Genomic DNA, 16,426 nt, shown 5'->3' with positions numbered 1-16,426 from the left:
TAAGAGTCTGCACAAACTACTTACATTATACATTTTAATGAATATAGACTTTAAACTGATAGAGGTAATACACAACCCCAAATCACTATTTTCAGCTTTAATTTTGATTTTACATGCTGTCCCAACTTTTTCTGATTTGGAGTTGTATATAAATTGTTATTACAAGTGAGCAAATACTATATATAGGAATTGTTCTGCTTCTGGTGATGTGCCATAAAATCATTGCACATCTATGTAACTATCAGCTTGATACTTGACTTTCCCTAATTGTATGAGATTTGCTTTATTTTGCTAATGACAATCACACATTCTGTTCAGATGTTCAGCTAAAAATTTTTAAACTAGTCAAAACTTTTGCATTGAATAGAATGGGAACATGTATCCAAAGTTTTTACTGGTAGCGTATATGCTCTCTGTCTGTTAATTATGATGATGACTACTTTTTAAGCAGCTGTTCCCCTTCATAATATCAAATAAGTCTGTGGGTTTCCAGAATTATATAATAGTTTTATATCTACTGTATAACTTGTGGACTCTGATTTAAAACACAACTTTTTTACAGACCAAATAATTGGTTGTGGAAATAAATAGTAGATGATCAATAATTACTGTTATTAATGGCAAGCGTAAACAAAAATAAAACAAATTGGCCTTTGCATCACTTATAATACCTAAAGCAAGTCTTTCTTATTTGGTGTGAGGCTGAAGATGTTTCTTTTAAAGCTTGGCATTCTGTCAGCCAACAGCATCACTCTCTGCTCCTGCTGCCCCTCAGACGGAGTGACGGTTGTACTCATGTGGAGGATACATCCCATCATAGTGGAACTCTCTCCACTGCTCAGTGTTCTCTCTGGTCCTCTCATCTTGTTCTGGAAGATTGAGAATTTCAGTGGGTGAATGTGTTGATACGGTGAATGAACTCATCCCTCTCAGCTACATCAGACATGAGGAGTGTACCTACCATCACCCTCCTCTTCAGCCAAGCTCTCAAACTCATTCCTCTTCTCCTCGTGAAACTCTCTCCTTCGTTCATCTGCGGCCAAAACCTGCCTCTGCTCAACTGCATTCACAGAGGAAGAGGATAATGAATTAACTGAATATAAAATGATAAACATCTTAGATTCAGTAGAACGTTGTCATATTCACCCAGCTGCTATTTGCTAAGAAAGGACCAGACAAGACATCAGAAGTGTTAAACTAAATAACTGACTTTAAATTATATATAGTTATATGTATTATGTTTCTGTTTCCCAAAAACCTAAAACACTCACAGTATTACATTAAGAAAAGTACTGTAATAAGATTTGGAGCCCATACAGACACTTCACTGGAGTTGATTAATTACATATAAGGACACTTATAACAATAAATATACACCCACCGACCACTTTATTAGGTACACCTGTACAATTGTATGCACTTCAGTGCAACACTTCCACCTTAACATCTGTGTTTAAGAAGCTCAAAATATTTCTGTTTTTGGTGAAATTGTCAGAAATGTATCAATTCAATTATATGTTTATTAATGAGGCCATAGTTAAAACATTCAGAAAACAGCTACATGCAGAAATGCTCCAAATGGCACTGACTACGACCTTGTCCTCCACTAAAAAGTGAACAACAAGGCTGGATATGGCTGGGACACACTTACTGTTGTGCCATGGTGACTCGTGAAGCCACTGAGGTTGACAAACCATTACAGGTGTTGGAAAAAAAATGACAACTAACATGTAAGTTTTCTGCTTATTTGTTTTAATATATTTGGTTGCGTTTTCTCCATTTGCAGCCTGTGTTGTCAAACTGCCTACTATCTCTTGCTTATCCTTTTCAGACATTGCTCGGCAGGGTTGATCCATCACTGTCTTCACCTGACACACCTCTGGTAAGCTGCTTCTTATGGCTCACTAACACAGAAACCCTTAAGTCAAACAGGAGCATGTGTTTGCAGTCTGATGTCCATCTTTAATGTCAAACCTTTGCCTTAAAATTGAACATCATCTTATCCACCTACTGAAACACATATATGTACAGCTAACATATACGTATATCAGAAATCTTCCACTTGACTGTTTTATGTACAGTAGCTACAAGAGAAGCATTGTGCTTTCATGCCATTATGCAGCAGGAGAGGCTCTTCAAAGTGAGCACAATTTATTTGTCTCACTCTTTACTTGCTTTTTCTCTGACCCCTTTCTGCTTGTGCCAGCTGCCAACTCCCAGCCGCTCACCCACTCACTCGTCCATCTCAGTCTTTTCACTGTGTTCTCTGCTTTGTGTTCATTTCATTCCTCCTTTACTGTAACAGCACACAATGTCTTGTTGTTGCTACACAGATCCACAGCATGTTATACAACTCAAAGCAGCAGTCTTACTGTGTGCTCTCACCTTCCTGGCAGAAGAGTACAAAACAGCACTGTTAAATCACCCAAGGATGTCTGACATCAAACTGTATGTGAAATTTCACAAAATTTGTGAGGAGCTCATTGTCAGATCTGCACTGATGTGGGTGTGTGAGCTCCATGCTGCCCTGTAGCTCCCACTGCAGCACTCAGCAGAGGAAGCAGAGCTGCCGTGTGATTGAATGGGTCTGAGGTGCTCTCTGGTCAGGCCAGTGCTCGCCACAGTCATAAAAACATTCAGACGGCCACAAACCTATTAACTCACTGTTGATTAAGGCCACAAAAAATATCCAGTTTCAAGAGTAAGTTCATTTATGAATGTGCCAAAAATGTCATTTTCCTAGAACATTTTCCAGTACTGTGCCTCTGTATTCTCAAGATGAGAACATAAAGAGATATTTTCTCCAGTTCAGTGCAGAATTTGGCTGTTTAATAAAGTCTGACATGACACCAGTATGTTTTACTTTGCACATATTATCAGTGCTGTGTATTGTGAACATTTAGCATAAGCTTTTTTCCCCTGATGATGTTGATGTCTGATCTTTCAGGCTCTTTTCCGAGGGTCCTTTGTGCTAGACAAATTCCCTCATGGAGCAGTAAAGGTTTCATACAGTTCTTTTAGAGTCAAATGCTAACTAACCTTTGCCAGATGTTAAATTAGTTATTAAAATAACAATACAGCAAGTGTTATCTAAAATCATGACAGGAAAAGGTAGGTAGGTAGTAGATGGTTCATGCATGCCATAAAGTTTTATTGTTGTGTTGCAGGATCATAAACACCTGACTGTTTGGAAACCAAAGAATCCCGTGTGCTGTCAACCACTTCTACACACTTTATAATCACTGAAAAAGGAGTACAAGTGATTAACAGGGTACTGCAGACAGTTTTAGATTTTTTTTTTATTAAATCCCAAATTCTGAAAAGGCTTGAATCATCACTCATATCATTAATAAGTTGGATGCAAAATAATGACTTCCATTCTGGCAAAGCCATGAGGAAATTAGAGTGAGAGTGCATCTGTTGCCAAAATGTTTACTTATATAATGAAACACCAGTGCCAACCATTTCCACAAACAATCACCTTGGCTGGACAGATTTCAGTCCAAACAAACCGCAAACTCAGACTAACTCACTGTTAATCTCATCCTGAGACTTCACACCCCGTCTGCTGCGTCTCCTGAAGAAGTTTGAGGCGTCGGCCTCCTTCATTATAATTCTCTTGAGTGAACCTGCAGTAGAGGCAGGAGGGAGTTCAGCTCACAATATACAGAGATAAAGCAAGAAGTGTACAGTAAAGGAGGTGCAGCAGATGTGGCTGCTCACCTTGTGGATCTTTAGTGCTGCTTTTGCTGCTGGGTACAGATGCAGAGTTTGCCTCTGGAGACGCTGGGTCAGAGGACAAAACATGAACCTTCTAAATTAAAACACAGAATTGAGGCTCCTTTGCTTACCTCAAATAACAAAACAACTATCATTACTGGGTCCAAGCAAGATACTCCTGATACCAAATCCACATTCAAGATACAAAAACAAACAAATTCCAGATTCTCCTGCTTGAGACTCACATGAAAGTGCGTAGAGCACAGCGAGGAGACCCAGGAGGGTTGCATATGTCCAAGACATCTTTAGGTCTATGTCCAAGTTGCTGAGATAGAAGAAATGGAGGGGATCAGGGGGCAGAGAAGTGAGTAGCCTAGAAAGAAGTGGGTGGGCACTGGGAGGACTACTGACTGCTTGTCAGAGGAGGGAGTGACTGAGCAGATCTGATAAGAGGCTGAATCTAGCAAGGAGCCACGAGGGGACAGGAAGGCACTGAGGACTCAGTTTGGACTTACTGGGCTCCTTTAACCACTGATTTTTTCAGTCATAAGATGAAGCGACACCATGGGACCTACCTTTTGTCAAGTAGCATGGGCCAGTGAAGGCCTGCTTTTTTAGTCATATTGTTTAAAAAAAAGGTATGGTTTACCATAGAAATTACACTCCAGGCTGACTATGCACCACCTACCTGGTTAATACCTACACTTGATGGCATATAATAATAATGACATGGGCCCCTCAGCAAGGCCGCTCTCTCTGCTTCTGCATGTCGGAAAGTATGCAGCTTGCTGTTTGCTCGAGTTTTTCCTTACCTGAATTCTGGCTGTGCCTCAAAAAAGAGTGAATGTTGAAATTGTTTTGTGGGTCGATTCAGGATGGGGGGATTGTTGCCCGAGGAGGTGAAAGAAAAGTGGAGGAAAAACTTGAGCATATGTGAAGTGAGAATGTCCACTTTGCACCACGTGAATATCATATCAAATGGTGAGACGTCCTGAATATACAATAAGGAAGGAAAGGAAGCAGCCACTTCATATAAATCACAAAAACAATGAAGTACACTACAAATAAAAGCTAAATTACATGCAAAAGTGAAGTGTACTAAATAAAGTATTAAGATCAATATAGATAAATACATTGACTGAAGATAAAGGGTTTTTGTCACATTTGAATATTACAGAAAATGTTTTAAATAAATAAAAACTCTCCATTTTTATCTGCACTGCAGTTTTGAAATTTTACATTTTTGATATTATAAGTATAATATGTTGGCTAAGCTGTTTGACTATTTCATGTTGCTAACAGTATTAGAGCCTCGCTCTCACAACAGAAGCTCTTTTAGACTCAGAGTCTGGGAGTAAATAAAGATGATGATGATGATGATGATGAGATGACATAAAATTACAGGCTGAAAAATGTTGAATTTTCAGATTTCTTAAATCCACTAATAATTGCTTTATTACTAATTACTATAATAACCCCTACAGATGTGCTTACTTGTTAATTCATTTATTAGGATAAATGTGGCAATGGATGTGCTATTGCGTGCAGTATGCAGGACTACTGGTTTCTTGTGACATGCAGTATTTGGTTGTAGATCGCTGACTTTCAGTGTACAGTCACTGTTGTAGATGTTAGGACTGCAGCATTTCCTCCAGCAGGTGCTGCTGTGCGGCTTCACCGCCCACCTCGGTGTCATTTCCAACAGGCACCGTTAGGAGGCGCTGTCCCCCTCGCTGACATGTACGTGACTCGGCTGCGGTGGTGGCAAGGGATCCTTTACGGCATACGCAAGCAGAGGACACAGATTAAGCAGTAGTCACCGTCGTCTTTTACACCGCTACGGTGTGTCCGACCGACAACGCTTCTTACTTCCCGCCAGTAGTGAAACTTTAAACCCAGAAACAAGCAATGCTTCTGGACACCACCACCCCGAGGATATAAGCGACATTGGACACCAGAAGGCAGCGAGTACCACAGCAGAACCACAAAGAAGAACGAGCAGTCGCTGCTTTTTTTCACGATCAGAAGGAAAGACGGCATCCGGCCTGAGAAGAAGCTCCGAGGTCGGGGACTCTGGCCGGAACAGCGTTCACCGTTTCTGGTGAGAGTCGTTAACATTTTCGGTTTTCGTTAGTTTCTGTGAAACAACCACCGGTCTGAGCCAGGCCGACCGAAACAGTCCCACCACCCTGCGTTGATACAGAACAGGCTAAACTATGTAGCAGTGTTTACTTCACAGCCTTCGGTGTGAATACAGCCGCTTGTTGTGAGCTATTCGGCTTGTCCCAGTCACCGGTGAATATCCGCATTTAACTAAAACAAATTGAGGTGCGCCGTGTGACGCGTACGTGAATGATGAGTTCAGCGAGTTTGGTGGTTTTGTTTCTGCACCGAGTTGAGCATATTGTTAAATACTACTCCGAGCAGCTCACAGTCGGCTGGTGGGCTGACACTGAACTGTGTGAGGGAGGGAGGGCTGCTTGCTCTGCGTGTATCGTCTTGCATAGTTGCCACCAAAACATTCACTGACCCACATTTCGATGACCTGTCTTCTCATTCCAAAAGCGTTGGCTAGCTATAGGTGAATGAAGCTGCTGCAAACGGTGTCGGTCTCTGGACTCCCACACAGTCAGTATTAAGAGATTCAGGCCGTTTTAGCTGTTGTAGGAAGGCCAGGACAGGAGCCTGCAGGGGAAATGGTCTGAGAAGGACTCACAGCAGTGTCTAGGAAATTCGCCTAAAGACGCAGCTTTCCATGAATTCCTGTACTTGTCTTTTCTCAGTGGGGGTTTAACCTTTGAGGTGGTATGAGTGTATATGTTTGTAGGAGATGAGTGTGAAGTTGGCAGGATGTGGGCCTGGAACACATTGCTATGGGGGCTCTCATGGGAGACTGATGAGGAAGTTTATTTGGGTGTGAAAACACCCAGGAGCCATGTGCTTACATATTTATTGTCACATGTTTTAAAGGCTCCATTCTAAGTCTACTGCTCCAGGACATATTAAAAAACCCTGACTGGAACAGGGTGATATGGACATCATCGCCAAGATTTTTTTCCAATCATGTGCATACATGAAATTGCCAGTTTATTAGGTACATCTCCGTTGCAACAGGCCTGTTGTAATGCTGTACAACTCAACAGCGCCACAAATGACTTCCTTCAAAATGACAAAGTTGAATACACACCTCTCCAAAACATCCATCCATTATCTAGGCAGCTTTTCCTGCAGAGGGTCACAGGGCTGGAACCAATCCCAGCTGACACTGAGCGAGAGGTGGGATGCACCCTGGACAGGTCACCGTTCTTGTCACAAGCTGACAACCAGAGACAGACAGCCTCTCATACTCACACCTACTGGCAATTTAGAGTCACCAGTTAACCTACTTTTCTGTTGATCAACTTATTAGTTCATCATTTCAGCTGTCAGTAAGGCTCATATCATTTAGTTATGCTGAAAGTCAAGTGATGGTGTCAGATTTTTCCTCGCTCACTGTTTATGCCTCTCGCATTGTTTTTGATACTATGTTGATACAGTCTCAGCGCACTACTTTTTTATACCTTATTTTGAGGAAGATCAGTGTTCTTCTAAAGAGCCCTTTTTTCATTTAGCAAGAGAAACTTCTCACATATTAAATGTTAAGTAGCGGCTGCACAAGAACTTTTCCATAAATAATGTCAAAGATATGATTTGAATAAACCCTTTGATCAGAAATAAGTAAAGCAGCAAACATTTGGAGGCAGCTTTGACAGGTTCTGTCCATCTTGTCACTGTTTGTAGTTTATATTGTTTTGCTGATGGCTGAATGAAAGAACTGGCATAGCACTTTCGCTCATATACCTGTGAGCAGGTTTCAGGTCCACAGCCAGTGCTGGGTTTCCTCTCAGAGGTGTCATATTCCGGGGATTCACAGGGTGTGTCGGGTTTGGGCCCAAAAGACCTTGTGTTGAACCTGGTACCTGCAGGATGCCAGGGACCTGTGAGGAGACAGTGTGCCCGTGTGTTGGTTTGTCTTGCCGTTCCCTTGGTGAAGGCCCTGGAAAGGGTAGTGGCAGGGGGCACGGAAACGCGGTGAAACAACCGGCGCTGATCCCTCGAGTCCCAGTGCGGATCGGATGATGCTCTTGTATGTGTACGTGTTGCGTGTGAGCGTACACATGAATGGATGTGTGTTTGTTGAGACTTGTACTCTACACACACACACAGAACGATGTTAAACTGAACTTTACAGGCTTTGTGGGTGAGTTTAATTCCTTGTCCGTCTTTTGCTAATACAAGTGTGCATTTTCTCCGAGCTTGTCTGTGTGTGAGAGCTCATGTTTAAGCAACAGGCCAAGACAGCCGGCTGAAGGTTAACGTGTCACTGCGCTCTGGGGAGCAGCTGCTATATCACTGGCTCTGCTCTTGTCTATAGATAGCCATGTATACAAACTCTTTCTCCTTTCTCTGCTGCTTTAACACAAGAACACTGGCACTGGCATGCAGCTCAGCTCCTCATACGCAGTCTCGGCCCACAACACAACTGCTGCTGCTGCTTGCAAGTCTTCGGTCTGAATCTGTAGGTGTCCAGTGTTCCCAACAACAAATCAGTTGTGCAGTAATAACTTAAACTATGTGTCTGGGTCGTCATCCGCTGTATTAATGTCTGAAACAGGTGGAAGACAAATATGGCCTTTTTTCACATTGCTCTTGGAAGGATTTCCAGGCGCTGTCTGAACACTTGTCCAATCTTTATTTGGAAGCAGGCAGACACACACACACACACACACACATCCAAACCATATGCATATTTGAGATGTGTTGAAGTAGTCTAATAAAGAGCACATTAAACCCATGTGTTTGGGTTTTAACTAGCTGAATATAGACACCCCCAGGCCCACTCAGCCTCAGCTCAGTAAGATTTTCTAATCAGGGACAGAGAAAGTAGACCATGGCTAAAAATAAACATTAGCTTCTTTCTTAATGACATTATCAGTTTTCCATTTAATTCAAAGCTTAGAGAGTTTCTCACCACTGGCTTGTTTGAATGAACAAGGAGCATGATGGAAATAAGTTTTTCCACAATGTTTGTTTTTTCATCACATGCATACATATATAATGGAAAAGCACAGACAACAGCTCAAAAGAATAGTAGATTAGTCAACAGAAAATTAATCTGCAACAGTACTAATAATCAAATGGTGTCCAAACATTTGCTGGTTGTAGCTTTTCAAATCTCAATGTTGATTTTTTTTTCTTTTCTGTTTAATATCTTTGTAAAGTGAGTTATTTCAAATTCTGAAGACAGTTTGAAGACGACATTTTGGATTAGCAACGGGTTTAGGCTTGCAGCTAACAATTATTTTCATTTGAAATGCCATCAAAATTTCTTAAACCCCAAAGTTTTGCCCAAAACCCAAAGATAATCGGCTTACTATCACAAGACAGTCAATCCTGCTTGAGAAGCTGGAACTCAGTAATGTTTGACATTTTTTTTCAGCTAATCAGCTAAACATTTTGGCTCCGATTGTGATTTTTCTGTATCTTTCGCCATTTCACAAGGTAAATAATTAACTGAACAATAATTGGTTCTGAAAATAATCAAGATACTACTTTAAGTTCCTGAGTCATGCTGAGCGTGACAAGCAGACTTTCTGAAGTTACAACAAAGGCAACTGAAAGCTGTTTGTGTTTGCAGTTTGATATGGTAACTGATATTCTGATAACCCAATCCTGGCATCTGCCCTCTGTTATTTAGCAGCCTGGACTTGTTCTGTTTTAACTGTCATGAAAGGCTGTCAGGATCTGCTGGGGCTGCTGATGCGAGGGTGGCGCAAACGGACAGGGAGGGGGGTGGCTAACTGTCGCTCTCTCTGATGTCTAATGCTCTGCAGATGCCAGGTGACTTGACTGGACCTTAAATCAGACGAGTCCATCCTTTGGCAGTTATCTCCATAATGAGCAAGACGAGAGTCTGTGACAATCACGCTGCCTTTTATTTAGAATAGATGAAAGCTATCACCATAGCTGTATATCCAACCTGTAAAATAGTTCAGTCGGAAAACATTTCATTTTCCAACCAGACAACTAGAACTTTTTCCCCAAAAATGGATTGACTAACACCAGTCTGCTTCCTGCAAGGTAAAATCAAACCATGTCTGTTGATATGAGTGACCTAATGTGAACCCAGATGGATCAATGAGGCTTATCTGTCATCTGACATTTCAGCCCATTCTTAAACTGCGCTATCATGAGAGGTGTAAGCGGTGTTCCAGATGCATCATTTCCATTTAAATGGGGTGTTTAATATCTGTCATTCGTTGACTATTCGTGACATATTTATGAAGGGAGCTTAGATTAGTTTTGTATTGTGATTCTTTTTATTAGTTTTTACGACAATGTGTATCCTACATTTATCTTTAATACAGATGCTGATAGTCAAAATGGCTAATTTTTGTGTTAGCACTGTTTTAAAAACGTACAGTAATGTGGTTCAGTGTCATAAATAATACAGCTATTGGTAGTGTTGAAAAATTCAGTCGATTGCAGCTACTACAATTTCGAGAATGTTGCTCTCTGTTTTGTTTTTGACTGCAGGGTTTCCTACAAAAAATAGTTTAGCTGAAGTGCTAAGCCACTCAGATCCTGATGCATTGTGTTTTTTAGGATGTTCTCCATTAACACCAGTTCGTCCTGAGGTTTACAGATCCATACTGTTAAACTGCAACTACTGACCTGCAGTATTGAACCCAGTTGTCTACCGTCTGACATGAGGCCACACAGCTCTGCTAAGAGCAGACCTGTCACTCAAACCGCTGTAACCATAGCAGCAATGTTAATCAGCCAGTGTAGCATCTCACTGACTGTGAGATCTGTGGCCGTGCGTCACTGGTCTGGCCTGGCGTTCTTCAACCACAGGTTCTGACTGATGTGGATGTTTTATTCCACACACACACACACACGCACACATCAGCACCGACCTGTCTGTCAGCACCACTTGACCATATGGACGAAGGTGACAGCAGGGTGAGGAAAGAATGTGTGTCGGTGATCATGGATAAGAGCAGAGAAGAGGTTGAATGTGATGAAACTCCTTTTGTTCGTGGCCTTGGTGAAGTTTAAACACCTCGTTGCTGCTGTAAGGTCTCACCTGCTGCAGTGCGTGGGGGTGAACATGCCTGCCTGGTTGTCATGCTCAGCACTGCTCAGCTCAGCTCAGCTCACCACCACGCAGCCACCATTGCCTCCTGCTCTTGCTCTTCGTAAAAAAAAAAAAACTTTCTACTGTGCACAATGCAGCCTTTATATAAGGCCCCCATAATGGAGCCATCTCCTTCACTCTTGTCCTCATTGTCTTGGCCAGGATGAGAAAAGGCTGCTCTTTAGAAAAAGGAGGCTGAGCTCACTCATGAATCATGCCAACAGTTACACTTGTTCTCTGCTGTCTTCTGTGAGCGAAGCAGCCAGGGGAGCAGAAGCAGGCGGGTTTTCTGGGACTCCTGTACTCCTGCAGCCAGTGACATTAGGTGGTTCACTGAACCCTGGAGGGGTCACAGAGAGGCTGTGACCTTTCTTTTCTTGTTTCTGTGTGTGGCCCGGACAGCAGTCGCCCTGTGGCAGGGATGGTGTCTGTGGCGTGACTGGTTCATCTAGCAGAAGTGGGACAATTACAGACTTCTGCAGTGATGGTGGTTAGTCTGTCATTGCAGGGCTCCCAAAAGGGGTTATGGCTTTTCACAGCAGGATCTCTGGCCTTATACTTTTAGAAGTCCGCTGTTTACTGTGGGCACAGTAATGTTTGCTCCTTGATACAGCAGTAAAAGGACAGAATCCATATGATGCATATGTCTGTTGTCACCACTGCAGCATCCTTCAACCCCCCTCCCCCCTCGCCTGTGTTGTTCTGCTTGCTGCACTGCCAGGAAAAGAAGAGGTGGGAAATGCAGTCTAGCATACCGCTGGTGTCAGTTAATGAGGTGAGATTGAGGTTATTGTGGATATAAATGGCTGTTTTGGGGGGATAATGGTAAAGAACATGGCGCTCAACAATAGACAGAAAAGGAGGAGTTTGGGTATGTAGTCAAAACCTAAGGTGAGCTCACCTGTGTGTAGTATTGCACACCAGAGAAGGCATAGCTGAAACTGCTGCCCTGTGTTTGGGCTAAATGAAAGGAAATATTTCATTGATGTGAGTGTGTGAACCCTCTTTTTTTTGTTGCCTTGGTTTAGGGGGTAAAAAAAAAATGTAGATGTGAAGGGGAGCTGCAGGAGCAGTGGCAGTGGTGGTGGGGTCATGGTTGCTATAGGGTATGAAATGAATAGAACTGGAAAATCAGCATATATGCAGACTCTTGCCCTGTGCTGCATTTTCAACATGGAAAAAGCAGTGGGGTTGCCTTGGGAACAAATCCCAAATCAGCGTGGTGCTCAATTCCTCCCCTCCCTGGCGACCTCCCAGTGGATCCAGCCTATTTAGGGGAGCAGAGCTAAGGCTCAGAAGAGGGATCATGTCCAAAGTGCCACACTCGATTCCAGAGCAGGGACGTGGGCCAGCGGAAATGGGTAGACAGCCCCCTTTCTCCTTTCTACTGCTGCTGTTAGATTTCTTTTTGTCCCATGAACCTGCTGGATAGTAGTTCACATCCCAGTTATTTATGAGATGTTAATGTGCCCCCTCAATCCCTGTCATATACATTTATGAATTAAGAGGGGATTCTGGATTATACTATAGAAACTGATGAGAAGTTAACTGCACAAACAGTATATTGTAAACTTAATATAGCATTGGTGTTGTCTTGAATAATATCAGAATTAGGGCTGTTCATTACTGATTAGTTACTAGTTTTTATTACTTTCATAGTCATAACTCTTACGAAGACCACTAAACCACCAGTGTTTTGACGGGTTGGTTGGCTCCTTCAGCAGTGTTGGAAAGTTTTCCATCAGGGTTATGAGTGAGCCTTTTCTGTGTTGCAGGCTGTGTGTAAGACTGCAGCAGGAGTGTGGCTAATGCAGTGAGATGTTCAGGAGATGACAGGCTGCTTGTCCATGCTAGCACTGTGTCATGAGGTGGAACTGACTGATGTGAACCTGTTATGACTGTGAAGCTGTTGTTTGGCCTCATTTTGGTTCCAGGAATAATTAGATTGATTGATATTTGACTAAGAGCGCACAATTGAAGCATGTATACATGTAAGATGAAAACTGCACAAAACAAGATTATTTAAAAGTATATATTTGGACTATTCTGAATTGGAAAAGTGAGGCTGTACTTGAAAGTAGTGAGTACTGATTTTACACAGAAGCTGTCCCAGTTCAGGGGACGCAGCCTTCAAAGGATGCATTTGAAGACTAGTTGCATCACAGCGTCTCAACGAGGCAATCCCATTTTGGATGGTTCTTCAAATACGGGTGAAAATTTGTGTCCTCTTGTTGCCCTGGTGTTAGAAAGGACTGATCTTACCAGACTTCTGTACCCTGCTCCTCATCTGAGTGAGTGGTTCAAGGCTACATTAGCTGCTACTGGCATATTGCACCTGAATCTCCAACCCTCAGCAGTTGAGTGAGCTGCGTTGTGGGTAATGTAGGTATGAATTGTTGTCTGAGGCTGTAAATGTATGACTGTTTGCTCCTGCAGTTTGACTGCTCCTGATCTGCAGCTTAATGTTTTATATTTGCACTGTCCCAGTTTGCTTTGGCCTTAAGCCCAGTTCAGGCAGACGGTAACTGCTATCTGCTGTGTGGAGGGAATGGAGACAGGCTCAGTGCATATTAAAACCTGGTTTAACCAGTCTCTGTAGCTCATAAACATAAAGGTGACTAAGCAGCTGCATGGCCTCTTCCTCATCCCAGGTTTAAACCCAGGTTTGAAATCAGTTTTGTTTGTCGACTGGCTGCCACTGTTGTGTTGTAACTTTTTCATTGGCTCTGACTTGTTTCAGATCAAATCTGATTTTGCCAGTTTGGGTTGACTGCCGTAGCCAGCAACAGTTGTGATTATTCCTTAATCAGTTAATGAGTTAGTTATCAGGAGAAATAGACAGTCTTTGTTTTCAAATGTGACCATTTACAGTTTTTCCTCTTTTTCATACTGTGAACTGCTGATTGGACCAAGCAAGTGATGTTTCATATTTTGAAACAACAATGTTTCTGAACTTTGTGCCCTGCTGTGCTTGTGCTCCGTTTTGTTTTGTGCACCATGATATGGGGAACATGAAGTTTGAGTCAGGGTCCTTTCAACCATACTCTGCCTTTACCATGTTTTCCAAAGGCAGTAGTTTTAAAGTTCGGTGCTGGTTGATGCGTCTCTGAATGGAATTCGGGTTATGTGGAAGACAAAAGGCTGCCACAAGGGAATAGTTGACCAGGCAGGAAGCCCTGAGGGCCTGGTGCTGGTTGTGTGTTGTCTGGCTTAACTCGTTGTCCTCATTACAGAACACATGTCGAGATCTGCAGTCACTGAGGTTTCAGGGAGCGGCTGCTTGTAATCTGCTCCTGCCAGACATTCTCAGTTATAGTCAGTCTCGATTTGAAATCTGTTTCCTCTCCTTACACAGATTATCTCACAGATTTTTTTTTTCTTCTCTCACACATATACAGTCTCTATCTCTCACAACCTGTCAGTCTCATGCACACAGTAAATGCAGCTGGAATGTGAACTGCGGACCCTGTGGCCCAGACTATCCCTACTCCATTCAGTAGCAAATAGCAAATCCCCCGTTTTAGGATTTGCTTTTACAGTCCGGTGCAGCAGGGATTGTATTCTGAACTCACCCGTAAGATTCTCTCACAGACCTGTCATGTTTCCCCGGGAGAAGGAATGCAGTGTGCCGGAATGAGCTGAGTCATAATTAGCATCACAGTGTGGATGAGTGTGTGATTGTTTGACCAGTCAGGTCGCTGGTGATATAACAACGTCTTTGGTTTGGCTCTTTATGTGGGCTTGTGAAACATGCCTGCAGGCAGATGAGGTGTGTTCTTGTAAATTAAAGACAGTTTACAGTGTAGATGTTGTCAGTGAACTGTCAAGGCTGGCTTCAGCACCACAGATAGTGGTGGCATTCTTCTGTAATCAGAACTCTTTCTCTTCTTATCATTGTGTTACATGGGTCACAACCACAACTCACACAGGTCTTTTTTTTTTTTGCCGTCCTCAGGCCTCCCCTTCCTGAGAGCTCCTTGGAGAAAATGAAGCGGTTCAAGAGACGTCTCTCTCAAACGCTACGAGGAAGCCACACCATCGATGAGTCGCTGTCTGAGCTGGCCGAGCAGATGACCATCGAGGAGAATGGCCTGAAGGACAGCGGTGAGCTTTATCGGTTTATAAATGTTGATGAGGTGCCGTCCTATCCAGAAATAGTTCCCACCTTTCTAAATTTCTGTTGGAATTTTCTAATCATGTCCTTAATGTTTGTCAGAGGAATATCTTGGAAAAGTGACCGAGGAGTTTAGTTTGTTTGACCCAGTGAGATCGAGGGCCCCAGGTCACACACATCTACAGACAGTAAGGTTTAAATCTTGGTTTATTCAGACTCCAGGAATGTACAATCTCCAGAACATTGCTGTGATGACGTTTGTGCCTGAAATAGGATCTAGTTGCTGAATTTTAATGGACTGCAGTTAGTACTTGTATCCAAAGCCAAATCCAGAATTTTGTCTAACATTCACCCATAATTTGAAAATGGAGTTCAACTGCTGAATGTTTTATTAGGAGTTTTGTAGCCATAGTTAAGACATTTTGGACATTTCTAACAGTTGCTCTTTTGTACTGGTAATTCAACTGGGAGAACTGTACGCCCATTCAAGCCTGCCAGTCACTACTACAACACTGGCTGTGACTTTTACCTCTACAACTTTGTATTGACCACGCACACTTTGCTCTGTGCCCACAGATACTGTAGTTGGCTACATCATTCATTTGGATTACACGGAAGGTTGTGGCCTTCAAGGCATCAAAATAAAAGCAGTGGCACAGCAGCTTATCTCACTGGTATTCACAAAATCTGCAGGGAGCGGGGGAAAGAGCATGCCTCCGTGTGCCACCACGTCGTTGCTATAGCGCTCAGGGTCTGGAAACATTCTGAAGTTTCCATGACATTGTCACGGTGACTTGGATGACTTGGTGAAACCAACCAGGCATCTCATTGCAGCCCCCTGCTTTTTTTGTTGTTGTCATTTTTGCATCTTTCATCTCGTCTTCGTGTCTTTTGATCACCCTGAACTCTCCCCCAGGCTTCTTTCAGTCCCGTCTTCAGTGTTTTTTTTCTTCTTGCTTTTGTCCAAATTAGATGTTTATTCTCCTTCTGCCATTAGTCAGATCGTCCAAGTCTCCCCCCGCCCTGTATGCACCCCCCTCTGAGAACTAACTGGGCTTTCTAAAGAGCTTTTTGTTTAGTGATTAACACCAGGCTTGGCCAGAGTGTTCAGCGCTTGGTGAGTTGGTGACACACAGCCATGTTTTGTGTGTGTGCGTGTGTGTGAATGGAGCTTGCATGAGTGGATTTTATCAGCCTGAGAGGAGATGGAATGGAGTAGCCAGATGAGATGTGATCTGAACTCTGTGATTTGGGGAAAACATTCTGGTCCTTATCTGATTATGTAAAACCCAGAACACAGGCTGTCAGAAGCAGCTGGACAGAGATAAGGGAGAGGCAGCATAAGGACCTGGATGTTACACAGAGGGAGTATTTTTTTCTTGTCTTTTTTAAATTATTTTTTTGTTTTTATA

The 16,426-nt window shown here is 42.8% G+C and overlaps 2 protein-coding genes across 3 annotated transcripts in view; one reads left to right on the top strand and one right to left on the bottom strand.

Moving 5' to 3' along the window:
* Positions 1-99: 99 nt before the first annotated feature.
* ucmab (upper zone of growth plate and cartilage matrix associated b) lies at positions 100-6,973 on the bottom strand. 2 transcript variants are annotated; one of them, XM_020625138.1, is made up of 5 exons: positions 6,908-6,973; positions 3,724-3,786; positions 3,534-3,629; positions 962-1,060; positions 100-869 (listed from the first exon to the last, which is right to left on the bottom strand). In XM_020625138.1, exons 1-5 carry the CDS (start codon positions 6,918-6,920, stop codon positions 772-774), a joined length of 369 nt encoding a protein of 122 aa, XP_020480794.1. In that variant the 5' UTR covers positions 6,921-6,973; the 3' UTR covers positions 100-771. The 2 variants fall into 2 exon arrangements, with proteins under 2 accessions (XP_020480794.1, XP_020480785.1); XM_020625129.1 differs by lacking the exon at positions 6,908-6,973 and adding an exon at positions 3,966-4,036.
* The window catches only part of LOC109974723 (cyclin-dependent kinase 17), a 27,525-nt gene continuing 16,573 nt past the window's right edge, over positions 5,475-16,426 (top strand). The window contains exons 1-2 of the mRNA XM_020625077.1: positions 5,475-5,821; positions 14,856-15,004. Coding sequence (XP_020480733.1) covers positions 14,887-15,004 — 118 coding nt within the window. The 5' untranslated portion in view covers positions 5,475-5,821; positions 14,856-14,886. The remainder of the gene's footprint in view (positions 5,822-14,855; positions 15,005-16,426) is intronic.

The sequence above is a fragment of the Monopterus albus genome, unplaced genomic scaffold (assembly GCF_001952655.1).
Source record: "Monopterus albus unplaced genomic scaffold, M_albus_1.0 scaffold7.1, whole genome shotgun sequence".
In the NCBI taxonomy this organism is placed as follows: domain Eukaryota; kingdom Metazoa; phylum Chordata; class Actinopteri; order Synbranchiformes; family Synbranchidae; genus Monopterus; species Monopterus albus.
The sequence above is the reverse complement of the archived record's forward strand: the minus strand, read 5'-3'. Positions and strand labels throughout refer to the sequence as shown.

Bases quoted from the DNA above. Each gene is read 5' to 3' on its own strand.
- ucmab (XM_020625129.1), bottom strand. From the start codon at position 4,023: ATGTCTTGGACATATGCAACCCTCCTGGGTCTCCTCGCTGTGCTCTAC. The intron at 3,787-3,965 runs GTGAGTCTCAAG...CCTCTGACCCAG, and splicing joins TGTGCTCTACGCACTTTCAT to CGTCTCCAGAGGCAAACTCT. The intron at 870-961 runs GTAGGTACACTC...TCAATCTTCCAG, and splicing joins GGCTGAAGAGGAGGGTGATG to AACAAGATGAGAGGACCAGA.